This window comes from Capronia epimyces (genome assembly GCF_000585565.1).
Source record: "Capronia epimyces CBS 606.96 chromosome Unknown aczIQ-supercont1.4, whole genome shotgun sequence".
NCBI lineage: Eukaryota > Fungi > Ascomycota > Eurotiomycetes > Chaetothyriales > Herpotrichiellaceae > Capronia > Capronia epimyces.
Window position 1 is genome coordinate 1,827,701 of NW_006912907.1, and position 12,645 is coordinate 1,840,345.

Here is a 12,645-nt window from a genome sequence, read left to right on the forward strand (position 1 = left end):
TACCCACATACTGTAGGTACAAGGCTGTGGCTGACTGATGGAAGACGAGGCTGACGAATTTACGAGCTATACCACATACGTACTAGCGTACACTGTGTGAGGTGAGATGACGTTCACGTGACGCTTCCTCTTCCGACCTCTTGTTTCCTTCTCCTTCACCTTCTCCTTCTCGAGAACCAGCTGCAACTCAAAAGTCGAGCCCGAGCCCGAGCCCGGTGAGTTGTCAGATCTCGACATCTGGCTCAGCGCGGTCTCCCTTTGCCTTTGCGAATTGGCGAGCTGTCACCCGCACTTGGACACCCTCCTGCTTGTTAAACCACAGATTCCTGGTCCGCCAGACCTGGCCTTTCTCCCGCAAGTCGAGCTGGAATTCTCTCAACACGGACGGCACGAGCTTGTGCAGTTCTGCCAGCGAGATGTTCTTGCCAATGCATGTGCGAGTCCCGGCCCCGAAGTGTAGCATGTACTTGTCCAGGGCGGCTGCGTCGTCCGCAAGCCATCGGCCTGGGCGATACTGGTCGGCATCAGGTCCAAAGATGGACTTGTCATAATGAATCACCGCGGCGTTCATACCCACGCGGTAACCTCCTGGTATGTATGTTCCACAAAGCTGGAGACCTTCGGCAGGAACCGTCCGACCCATGGTCAGCGCAACCCCGGGATGCACTCTCAGGGCTTCTTTGATGCAGGCACAGAGGAACGGCAGTTGGATGGCTTCCGAATATTTGACAGGTGAACTGAGCTGCCCTCGTTCCGCGGCTTCATCGATCTCTTGCACGAGTTGCTTGTACACGGTGGGGTTTTTGAAGAGATGGTAAAACACAGACCGCAGAGCAATGGCGGTGGTGTCAGACCCGGCGAACCTGAGAAGAGTCAGCATGTCAATATTTGCACTGGGTGTCGGACTGACAATGCGACGTAAGCCTCCTGCTCGATTTCGCCCAGGTTGAAGTCAACCTTGTCACCCTTCTCGAGATGGATTCTGTACAGCTGGTCGAGAATATCACTCCGGTGTTGGCCCTCGTCCTTAGATTCCTCGGCAAACCGTTGGGCTACACATCTTCTCGCCGATGTCCCGATGTTCTCGATCGCTTTCAGCGCTGCCAGAGAACCCGGGACCACGAGTGCTGAAGCGAGAATGAGTGAGCGGACATAGGTTGGGGCCACGGCTGTCATGCACAAGAAGGGCATCAGCAAGTCTAGCGAATGGATCCACGATTCATGGTCGCTGCTCGTTTCCATGAAACCAAACATACGGCCGAAGTAAAGTTCGCCAATCACATCGAAAGCGTACCTAGAACGTCAGCGGCATATCAGGAACATGGGGCGGTGGTTCCATTGTTCATACATTTGCAACCATTCGCCGAGGTCAAATGGCCTGGAGCCATCCTGATACTCGGCCAACCGTTGGAGGAAGAGCCCAGTGCACTTGTCAATGTACTCCTCCGACTTGAGCACGTTACTCAGGGTGTAGACATGATTCATGATGCGCCTCCTCTCGCCGTGCACCTTGTCGCTGATGCATGTGAACACGTCGGGGTGTTTGCTGAAATTCTGGGTGTTCCAGACACTGTAGAAGTCGGTCTTGTCCAGAGCTCCTTGGATCCGATAGATGGTCTTGATGGCATCGGGCGACGCACACGCGACCTCATTGGGTGCAATCCGGAGAAGTGGTCCGTATTGGGCATGCAGCCGCCTTTGCGTGTATTCCATATCGCCTCGAGCAATCTGCAACATGTACCACAGTCGGCTGACGGACGCTAGCCATGGTCCAGGGATCTTGTGAAGGGGATGGAAATGCCTGGCGTAAACAACCCAAAGAATCCAGTATACCACCAGGCCCCCGGAGAGCACAAGGGCAGATGAGAGGGAAAAAAAGCTGCTAACCGGCGCCAGCAGAGACAACAGCTTTGGATCCATGGTGGGAATGAATCGAGGCTGACAAGATGCTCGAAATAGGGTCGAGTGAGAGATGGCTGGCTTCCAGCATTTTTCTGCTCGCCTGCTGGCAGATCATGGCTGATATACTAACCTGCACCAGGGCTGCCGGGCCCAATGCCGATAGACACCAGCAGGAGGGACCTTGTGGACGGACGTCGGATAGGGATTGCCTCCTCTCCAAGCCCTGCGAGGGGAGACAGTCTGGTACGATAACGCACCTTGCTGGACAGAACCGCTAATGTTGGTGCTGCTTCCGACGGCGCACAATGCAAATGGGAAGTCTCAGGACATTGGTGGCTTGATGATTGGCCTCCGGATCGACACGTTTCCGCTGTACCCCATCTTCAAACGCCAATTACCCCTGCTAGTCAGGAGCCTGGTCTGGTCCACTATCGCAGACGGGATCCTCCCGTCTTCCTCCGGCCTAGGCGATCTAAAGTGTATCCCCTGTCCCGGGGAAGCTGTTGAGAATGCAATGCAACCCCGCTAGAAGGCCCAATGGCTTACAGGACTGGTCGCCACTCGTTATTTTCAGGGGTAGTCGACTCTAGTCCAGAGGACCGTCTCACAGTGATTGCCTGGTGCAAGCCTTGCGCCCTAGCTCTGCGGCGGCCGACGAGCCAGCCTCGAAAGCAGGACCGTCCGTCCCGCATTGCTTACATTTACCCATTGAAGTGGAATCGGTATCGCACATGCTCGCGAAAACCGCAATCCCAACCTCAGTCCGTTGATTCACCACCGACAATCATGTCTCCTCCCTGCTGTCGAGCTTGTCGGAATGGGGAAACGCGACTTGTTCGGGTAGACGACTATTCGACCACCATCCCAATGTCGCCCTCTGACCAAGAGGCACCGTCCGTTTCCGCTTAGCCATGGAGAGACTCACTCTTGGGGAAAGCCCACTTCGAGAACGTTACACTACTCGGTACTCCGTACTCTACCCCGGTCCCTACAGGGCCTACCTCTCCAGGAGTCTCTAAACGCGGCGCCGCTGGTTGGTGAGGCGTATCCATGTGCTTGGAAAATCTCTTAGCCTTGCGTTTCTGGGTCCTCGCATACACATAGTGTAATGGATACCCCTGCTTCAAACCCGTTAGCCAGGGCCCGTTCATCTCAGGGACTTTTTCCTGGTGTGGCCTCCCTAGGATGTTACGCAAGCATCGACCAGTTCTTCTTTCCTAACACTCAAGACCCGTGTTACTTATCCCGTCTGCCCGTCCGACCATCCGTGCAAGAAACTTGCTGGTTTCTCTCCAAGCATTGCTGGTCGTCACCGAAACTCGCCTTCAAGACTCCCAGAGCGTCGATTTGGGAGTCGCGAAAGTCTGCACCTATCCTCTTTCAAGGCAGCCTATGTGTATGTGACACAAGACATCCGCCGCTTGGGGTATCGGGTGTAGCCCAGGAACAAGTCGAGCAGCCAGGACATCTTCACGCCAGTCTTGACATTCCGAGAAGACACCACCGTCGTCATGAGGATCAGCTGGTTGATCCCTCTCGCTGTGGGCTGCTCAGCCTTGGTCCAAGCACAATCAATGCCAGCATGTGCTGTACGGCTTATCCAGATTCTCTCTCTCGCCCAACTGCAACGGCCTTGCTGACCGGGCACAGAATGACTGCCTTCAATCATTCGTGCCTCAATCCTCCTGCGATCCGACCGATTTCGCTTGCATCTGCGCCGACGATTCGTTGATGGGCAAAGTACAGGGTTGCACCTTGTCCAGCTGCACCGTCAAAGAGTCTCTCTGTGAGCCATTCCCTTCTCCTGGACGAGACTTTCATCTGGTACTGATTCGTGGTATCTCAAGCGGCGAGAAATGCCACCGCCACGCTTTGTGGTGAACCGGTCCGCGACAACACGTCAGTCACTCCGATCCTCACGGCGGTTTCGGGGATTTTGGCCATCGTGTGCGTTATAGCTCGACTGGCAGACCGTCTGCCTGGCTGGGACCGTTTTCAGTGGGCCGATGTCGCGGTCGTTCTTGCATTGGTCCGTCTCCTTCCCGCTGATGCTTTCGACTGGTAGCTGACCCTGCTTAGGCCTTTGCACTACCCATGGGAGTGATGGAATTTTTCAGTAAGCCTCATGGTTCCTCCGAGGGCCGACCGAACGGACATACTGACTGTAGGCAGTGTCCAGCGATGGATTCGGAAAGGATATCTGGACCCTCCCATTCGACAAAATCACTCGAATCATCAAGGTAGACACAGACCCACGATCCATTAGGCCACCCCGTTGCTGACCGGCGTCAAGTTCACGTGGCTGACGGAAATCTTCTACATGTGTGTGTTGGGACTGACCAAGGTCGCCATCCTCTTGCTCTACTTGAAAGTCTTCCCTACGCAGCCGTTTCGAAAGCTAGCCATGTGCAGCGTGGTGGTTTGTGTGGCATACATTCCGGCCTTTGCACTTTCCATCGCCTTCCATTGCGTGCCATTATCCTATGGCTGGACTGGGTGGACCGGCGAGACGCAAGGCCATTGCTTTAATTTGAATGCATTCGCATGGGGACACGCCATCATCAATATCATCCTGGACTTATGGGTCATCTTTCTCCCCATCCCCGAACTTCTACACCTTCATCTCGGACGCAGGAAGAAGGTCCATCTTATCCTCATGTTCAGCGTTGGCCTTTTGTGAGTGGCATTTCTGCAGGACATGTGAAGCTTGCTTGACTGACTTCTGCTGCAGCATCACCGTTGTCAGCGTTGTGCGTCTCACATCCCTCGTTCGTTTCGCCAACAGTCAGAACGCCACTTGTGAGTCCACCGTTGTGTTGTGTTTTGTGTCTTGTTTTGTGGGCGTGTGAGTTGAGAGCCGTCGATTTCTAACGCGAGACTACAGATGACAATGTGCCCACGGCCTACTGGAGTGTGCTGGAGGCCTTTGTCAGCATCATCTGCTGCTGTCTACCTGCGATCCGATCGTTACTTCGACGAGTCTTCCCGACTTGCTTCGGCAGTTCGTCTGACCCGGAGTCTCACGGGACGAACTACCGCATCTCCACACCCATGCACACCGGCGACGTGAAACGATCCATGGGCATGAGTGTCAATGTCAGCGGCATGCCTCGCTCGGGGGACTCGGACGTCATCGAACTGGTCGACAAGGACAACTCGAGTGGAAAGCGCGACGACTGGAGATGAATCTCTTGCAGCAGTTTTCTTTTCTGCTTTTTTAATGTTCCAACTTGGCAGGAGGGGGGAGGGGAGGTGGGCGGCAATCAGCATCAAAAGAACGGGTGGATGGATGGGATACACACCAAAGTCTCATACACTGGTTTTGCGCGGCCAAGGTTGGGACCCGAGTGTTCCACGGAGCCGAAACCCCATGCTTCTACAGTATGTGTATGAGTCGGAGTCGATGCTGGCTGCTAGCTGCTGAGCTGCGCCGAGCCGAGCCGAGTCGAGCCTGTCAACAGACCACCATGGCATCAGTTCCCAGGCCGGCCCGTCAGATACGGCAGTTTGGACTCTGGTCTGATGTGGGTTCGAGTTCGGGGTTCGGGTTTGGGATTGGACGGCCCATGTTCCAGTATGTCATGTTATCATCCAAACGTGGCACAAAGAAAGAAAAGGACGACGGAGGCATCGCTCGGCTGTGGCCATCTTTTTACACTGACGCTTGTACTCTATACTGTAATAGGAAAACATATCAACACCGTACCTACACAGTGGATACACCATACACGACGTCGTAGACCCGTAGGCCTGTACAGTAGTAGTACTCCGTACAGTATGAAAGAACTATACATTTTGGGACGGTATCTCTCCAAAGTCGGTGTCGGGCTGGAATCCAGAGCCAGATCCAGATCCATCTCCATTTCCATCATTCTCTCCTCAGTATGAAAATCTATGTGCCTTGTTCTCGCCATCGGTGAGGTCCACATCCATAGCCATACTGGCATCATGATCTTCTCCCGCAACAACGCCGTCACCGTCACCGCCACCGCCACCATTCCGATCTCTGATCTTATTCTCCATGACGGCAATCAGCCAGTAAAGCCCGCCCGTGGCGATCATGACTGCATACGACACCACCAAGGCCCAGATGCCAAGCTGGTAGTAGGGGGCCTGGCTCTGGCGGAAGAACTGCGGGCCGACGATCTCGGCCACCGAGAGGGCGACGCCCATGGAGGCGTTGACAAACGGTCGCTTGGTGCTGCCGCGGGTGTTGGCGGTGATGATGGCCATGGCCATGACAAAGGCCACGTTGTAGAAGCCCATCAGGTAGACGCCGCCCAGAGCCACGGGCCGCTGCGTGTTGACGTCGACCGAGTGGATGACGATGGCCCCGGCCAGGGCGGGCATGGTGCCCACGATCCACCAGAAACAACGAGAGTTGGGGATGAAGTAGGCGAGGAGCGAGAGAGCCACCTGCGCGACGATGCCGACCGCCGCCTGCGGGGCCGCGAGCAGGTTGGTCCGCTGGGTCGAGAAGCCGAAGCCTTTGATGATGAGAGGGTTGAAGTTGGTGATGCCCGCGGCGGTGATGCCCTGGGCCAGCACGAGCAAGATCATGACCCAGAACTTGATGGACCGCAGGGCCTCGAGGCATTGATATAGTTTGAACTCGCTGGGCCGGTCGTTGTTGTTCTTTTGCTGCGTGTCGGCCAGCCGGGCGATGGCCACCTGCTTTTCCGTCGGCGTCAGAAACCACGCGGTTGCCGGCGACACGGGAAGGAAGAAGAAGGCCAGGATGCCGAGCAGGACGGTGACCGAGCCGTAGATCAGGAAGAGATAGCGCCAGTTGGCCAGGTGGCCATGGAGAGTGTTGATGGCAAAGGCCAGCAAGCCTCCGAAGATGCCGGCAAATGTATTGTACCAAAGTGCAATCCGGAGTGGCTGTTCACTTCGTTTCCAGAAGTTGCCGATGAGAATCATGGCCGAGGGGAAGGCCGGCGACTCCAGTAATCCGAGGAAGAATCGCACCGTCGCTAGTCCGGCGAAATTGTTACATGCAGCCATGCACATCATGACCACTCCCCAGAGAGAAGCCGCCACTCCGAGGAGGCGGCCAACGGGGACTTTGGTGATGAGAAAGGCTGACACGGGCATGCCGGTCAGGTAACCGAAGTAGAAGATACTCCCGAGCCAGCTGTACTCTTGCCCCTGGAGGTGGGTGTCGACCTTCATGCCCAGGATGTTGGCATAGGCCAGACAGTTCTTGTCCAGGAACATCAGGAAGGCGATCAACGTGACAAAGGTGAGGATGACGGCGTCTGTCTTCATCACGATCTTTCGCTCCAGTGCTCGGTTGGACGAGGCCAAAGACACGCCTGCGTCTGGGCCCTCGCCTTTGCCCTCGTGTGCTGAGAAGTCATCTTTGGGAGTCATCGACTCCCTGGCCTCCTTGCCGGCGGAGGTGATTGATGAGCCCATATGGTCGCGGGCTGCATGGGAAGGGGGAGGGAGATGGGAGATGGGAGATGGGAGATGGGGACCAGGAGCCGGATTAGCCGAAGATCGGGTGGTAGAGTTGGACAATCGTCTCTGCCTTGGTCAATGGAGTGACCGGTTCTCCAGGGCCGGGAGATCAAGAAAATATATACCAGAGGAATGGCGAAATGGCGAGATGGCGCAATCGTCCTGCGCGCACCCACCTTGCCAATGAGATCTCCACTACCTGGCTGATATGGTACACGGTACTGATAGTTGCAAGCTATTCATGCCAGCCTAGACGACGGAGAGCAGAGACGATGGTTGATGGTCCTCCTCGACTCGACGCCATCGTGCATATGCCTACCGATCCTGAGATGGCGAACACCAGAAACTGGGACAGCCCCGCGTATCTGGTTCCCTATCTGGTTCAGGTCTTCGAACCAGACAGGGAAGCAGGCCGAGCCCAGCTGCGCTCAGTTGATTTGTACACCTGGACGGAGAGGCCTGCCGCGCCAGGAAAATCTGGAAGCGGAAGCGGCTGCCGTTGACCGCGAGGCCACGCTATACTGAAAGGGGCATGGTCACGCTCAGATGGATCACGTGACGCACCTTAATTCCGACGTCGGTCTTCGCCTGGCTCTTCACCTCCGACTTCAAGTTGGTATTCCATGACTGGCTCTGGACAAGATCAAGGCGGTAGGATGGCCATGTTGTGCTTGGGCTTGGGACAGTCTGAGTCTGGCCGTGGCAACAGACAGCATACATTCCACCACTCCCTTCGGGCCAGCTATCCGCTCATTTTAGACTTTCCAGATGATAAGGTTGGTAGTGAGGAAAGTCCACTCTGCGGGTGGAGCTTCCGCCATGGCACGGTGACGCGGTGGCTATCACTGGTGGATGGCCGGAACACGGCAGAGAAATCCTTCATTAACGGATACCCTGCCCGTCCTCGGTCTCAACCACACCACAACCTTCTCCCTGATACGCCGCGGGTCGTTGCTCCTCCCAACCTGGCTGGCTGATGGCGACAGAAGCCACGGCAGCGGCAGAGGACCAGCAGCCGCACAAAAGAGTATCAAACGCGTCAGTACTGGCTCAAGCCTGTCGTCCACCACCGGTCTCCTAATCTCGAGTATTAACGCGGTCTCCTAGATGCCGCTATTGCAAGAAGCGCAAGGTCAGGTGTTCCGGCACCCAGCCATGCATCACGTGCAGTCGACGCAAAGTCTCCTGCGTCTTCGAGGAGATTGATAAGAAGGTGCTCGTGTCTGAGAGGTCAGTGGCCTCCACGTTCATTTTGGACCAGAACGCGGACTCAGATTCTCCCTTAGATATCTACGCCAGCTGGAACGAGGACAAACCACCCGGCCGGAGCACCCTTCAAATCAAGACAGCAGCTCACAGTCTCCCCATCCCCCAATCCACAACAACCACGGGGATGTACAAGGTGAGTGGTGAATTCAGCACGTCCCAGGCCTGGGTCAGCCTAAAGATTTCCAGATGAAGGGTCGGAGACGGTCAGCGATCAGCAACATGTTCCCGCCAGACGGCCCTCTCCACATTCGTCAGACTCGATCACCAATCCCCTGGTCTCCCAGACATCAACTTACGTCCGAGACTCGGTGGGAAGATATCGTAAGTCGTCGTCGGGCTCCCATGCCAGCCCTAGACTGTCTGACCCCTTCTCCTCCAAGGATTCCTCGGGCCTTCTTCAACTTGGACCTTCTGCCAGCGAGTGTTCAGCCACCTTCAGGAATCAGTGCCACAGAACCAGGCTTCCTCAATCCCAGTGAACGTCGACGGGACTGCCTATCAATTAGAGTACACTTGTTCGACCTCCGACGCAGCTCCGGACACCACTGATCTTCCCTCTATCGATTACACACTGTATCTCATGAACGCGGTGAAATTTCACACCTGTCAGATGTTTCGTCCATTCGACGAGGAGGAATTTACTCGTCACCTCTACGAATTTCACGAACAAGGCACAGCCAAGATCCAGACCTCCAGGCTGTGGTTTGTCCAATTTTTACTGATCGTAGCCCTCGGAAAGGCCGTGGTCGTCGTGGTCAAGGACCCGACGACGGCGCCGGGTTCGGCGTGGTTTCAACGCGCCATGTCCATCCTCCCGGATTTTGTTCGTCTTCTACGGGAGCCCAACCTGGCTGTTCAGGTCCTCTGCCTGGTCGCCTTGTACCTCGTGTCAATCGACATGAAAGAGGCGGCATATGGATATGTAGGTGCGCCCAACTCTTGTTTGTTTCTCTCTTGTATTGCCAGAGCCTGACAAGACGTGTCTTGCTGCACAGGTGGGTCAGGCCGTCCGGATTTGCTTGCTTGAAGGTCTTCATCGCGAAAGTCCAAGGCAAGTCATGGGTGATCGACTGGCAAATCACCATCGAGACATATGGTGGACCGTCTATATCCTCGACCGCCGTCTTTCATGCATGATCGGTGCCCCTTGTTCAATCCAGGATTCCGACATCACCTGTCCCCTCCCAGCGGTGGACGATCGGTCGCAGCGAGGGGCAGTGCTCAATATCCATGTTAAAATCTCCAGGTTAATGGCCCAGATTCTGAACTGTAGGTTTATCCCTGACCGGGACCGTTCTGTTTTGACCGTGCTTTCAGCTGTTTACAGCGTCGAGCGCCTGAGTCGCCCGTTCGTCAAAGTGGTTCAGGCCGCTCTCCGGGACATGGCAGCCATGGCTCACGAAATGGATGCTATCTTCACCTCTGCGGCTTATGGCTCCGTTGGCGCCGTCTCGACAGTCGCCGGTCACATTAATTTGTCATATCATCAGGTATGAAGTCGAGCTTTGTTTTATGCCTTTAAAAAGACAAGGTGAGGAGCAACACTAAACCTCGATTTTCTCCCAGTGCATCCTTCTCGCTACGCGACCGCTCTTACTCCACCTGTTGATTGCTCGGTTGAAGGGCACGTTCAATCCGCAGGATTTGGAGAAGACACTTCGGCCGCAGACAAAGTACCTCTTAAAGACTTGTCTCCAGTCTACCCGAACCACACTCAAAATCCTAGTCACCCTATATGAACATCATCTCCTGGGTATGTTGTTTACTTGTCCACGTTTCATGCCCAGGATGCACTGACATTGCCGAGATTCGTTCCTCCCCTTTGACCTTGAAAGCGTCTTTTCTGCTGCATTCATCATTACTATGGCGGCCGCCGTTGTCCCTTCCATGATCTCAGATGCTGCCGCATATAGGACCATAAGCTATCGGATCATAGACTATATGATTCGCAAAGGCAGTGTCCCTGCCCAGCTCAGGAAGAAGGAATTACTTTGTCTCGAACAGATGATCCGACCTTTGTTGGGTAGTGAAGGCCCCCGGCCACTTGGGGCCCTCGACCATGTGGAGCAAATTACGAACTCTTTCAGCCCAGACACCGGCATCTTCGGTGGCTGGATCGCCGCTCCTGGAGAGAGTGGCCTAAGTCCGGCGCAAATGTTGAACATTGCCGACCAGTTGGAGCCTCAGGTCCAAGGGTCCGCATCTACCGGTGGCGACCTTGGTGTTGACCATGACTGGGCAATGACGAGTCCCTGGACTTGGTGGTTCGAGCTGCAAAGTGAGCAAGAACACCGCTTCTTCTGAGACGGAAGGCCGTTCATCTCAAACTTGTCCAGCACCCGGTGATCAGCCTCCATTCCTGGATCCTTCCATCGGATTCAACACGAAGCCGCTTTTCCCTAAAACATCCGCCTCCTCCACCACGACTGTGTACATTCCCGTGTAGAAGGCTTGGCCCTCGACACGAACCCTGACCTGCGGGCTGTTCCCCAATGGCGAGACCGTTTTTGCCGCGCGTGGGAGGACTTCGGCGACCGATCCTGCAAACCCGCCAATACCAGCGTGTGATTTGGACAGTATAGAGTGGTACAGCCATCTTTGGCCCAGTGCCAAATCTCCCTTCGCATAAGCGAGAGCAATTCGAGCCGCAACACAGCCGCCTGTTGGGGATCGATCGATCTGCTGATTTGCAAAGAAACAAAGACCAGTCTCCTCGCCGACAAAACTGCCGTCGGCGATGCGTGTAGGATGCTTTTGTTCTGCATCGACTATCATGACGGAATACAAATAACCTGCTTGGTCGACATCTGGGTGTTTCGCAAACTCTGTGAGGCTGGGATTTGCATTGATTGCCGCCTTGAGCAGCTTGGTAGCATGGCTCGTTCTTCCCAAGTCGGGCTTGACGAGTCTGTCCGGAAATCCCAACTCCTCGACATCGATCAGACAATAGAATGCACCACCATAGCTGAAGTCAACCGTGACCGAGGTACGGTTTCCCAGTTCTGGCCATCGATAAGCCTCTGGAAGCGGGATCGGGACTGACATTCCCGTTGCAAATGAAGGCACCGAAAGGAACGACACAGACCGAGACACGTCGGATTTCCCACTGGGTAGTATCGGAACAGTGATCTCGAGGATGCCGCTCGGCACATGCAGATTCAATTGCACCATCGAATTGTCCCTGTTCAGCCTCAGACGCTTCCTCCCGGGGAATACGGGTTCTTCGGCGTCGACCAAAAAGCGACCGAGGGCAATAGTTGCGTGACCACACATCATGGAGAAGCCGTCGTTGTGCATGAATAACACGCCCATGTCGGCGTTCCCGCTGGCAACGTGCTCGGTCTCTGGAATCAGGACGGCGCCGTACATGTCCCAATGTCCCCGGGGCTCCCATAGTAGCCGTCTCCGGATATGATCATGTTTCTCAGATGCCTCTCGACGTTTTTCGAGGAGTGTTCCGGTCAGGTTTGGAAAGCCAGAGTAGACGATTCTCGTAGGCTCCCCCGTGGTGTGCATGTCCACACACTTGATGGACTGGGCCATCGTCACATCGCCCACTACCTCCCTGGATGGATACATTGTACATTCCCATGGAAAACCCAACTCACAACGACAAGGAAGCCTAGAAAACAGGTTATCTCTGTACTTCCTGGCTCAGATTCTTGTCTTGGCCTTGAAGATGGTGGATCACGGTAGGCGTGGGATTCCTTCGCGCCCCGGTTGTTGAGCTCGGCTTGGGATCCCGTTACCACGCAATTTGAGGATGGAGTAAAGTGGACCGACTCCACGCTGATATGCGTCGCTGGTACTGGGATACGGAGGGAGCATCCGCCTTCAACCCGACGGGGCCTGTTCTCTTTCCGCAACCTCGATGTGGTTGAAATCCACTCTAGAGATGCTTCCTGCATCAGAACAAGGTCTCTTCGAGCCCCTGGCACATCATCTACGCCCTAGCCGAATGCCGGAAGACTCCGTCAACATGCCTGTTTCTCATCAACGCCATTTCTC

The 12,645-nt window shown here is 55.2% G+C and overlaps 5 protein-coding genes across 5 annotated transcripts; 2 read left to right on the top strand and 3 right to left on the bottom strand.

Moving 5' to 3' along the window:
* Nucleotides 1–223: 223 nt before the first annotated feature.
* A1O3_05290 (uncharacterized protein) lies at nucleotides 224–1,920 on the bottom strand (the record flags this gene model as incomplete). The annotated part of the gene is made up of 3 exons (XM_007735415.1): nucleotides 224–863; nucleotides 911–1,294; nucleotides 1,349–1,920. The coding sequence occupies 3 exons, from the start codon at nucleotides 1,918–1,920 to the stop codon at nucleotides 224–226; spliced, it is 1,596 nt and encodes a 531-aa protein (XP_007733605.1).
* Nucleotides 1,921–3,758: 1,838 nt separating this feature from the next.
* A1O3_05291 (uncharacterized protein) lies at nucleotides 3,759–5,088 on the top strand (the record flags this gene model as incomplete). The annotated part of the gene is made up of 7 exons (XM_007735416.1): nucleotides 3,759–3,801; nucleotides 3,861–3,931; nucleotides 3,982–4,018; nucleotides 4,075–4,142; nucleotides 4,196–4,578; nucleotides 4,634–4,701; nucleotides 4,787–5,088. 7 exons carry the CDS (start codon nucleotides 3,759–3,761, stop codon nucleotides 5,086–5,088), a joined length of 972 nt encoding a protein of 323 aa, XP_007733606.1.
* Nucleotides 5,089–5,781: 693 nt separating this feature from the next.
* Nucleotides 5,782–7,323, bottom strand: A1O3_05292 (uncharacterized protein; the record flags this gene model as incomplete). Its single annotated transcript, XM_007735417.1, has 1 exon — nucleotides 5,782–7,323. One exon carries the CDS (start codon nucleotides 7,321–7,323, stop codon nucleotides 5,782–5,784), a length of 1,542 nt encoding a protein of 513 aa, XP_007733607.1.
* Nucleotides 7,324–8,856: 1,533 nt separating this feature from the next.
* A1O3_05293 (uncharacterized protein) lies at nucleotides 8,857–10,941 on the top strand (the record flags this gene model as incomplete). Its single annotated transcript, XM_007735418.1, has 6 exons — nucleotides 8,857–8,958; nucleotides 9,056–9,559; nucleotides 9,633–9,906; nucleotides 9,955–10,127; nucleotides 10,204–10,390; nucleotides 10,445–10,941. 6 exons carry the CDS (start codon nucleotides 8,857–8,859, stop codon nucleotides 10,939–10,941), a joined length of 1,737 nt encoding a protein of 578 aa, XP_007733608.1.
* Nucleotides 10,942–10,983: 42 nt separating this feature from the next.
* Nucleotides 10,984–12,216, bottom strand: A1O3_05294 (uncharacterized protein; the record flags this gene model as incomplete). Its single annotated transcript, XM_007735419.1, has 1 exon — nucleotides 10,984–12,216. One exon carries the CDS (start codon nucleotides 12,214–12,216, stop codon nucleotides 10,984–10,986), a length of 1,233 nt encoding a protein of 410 aa, XP_007733609.1.
* Between the last annotated feature and the right edge of the window lie 429 nt (nucleotides 12,217–12,645).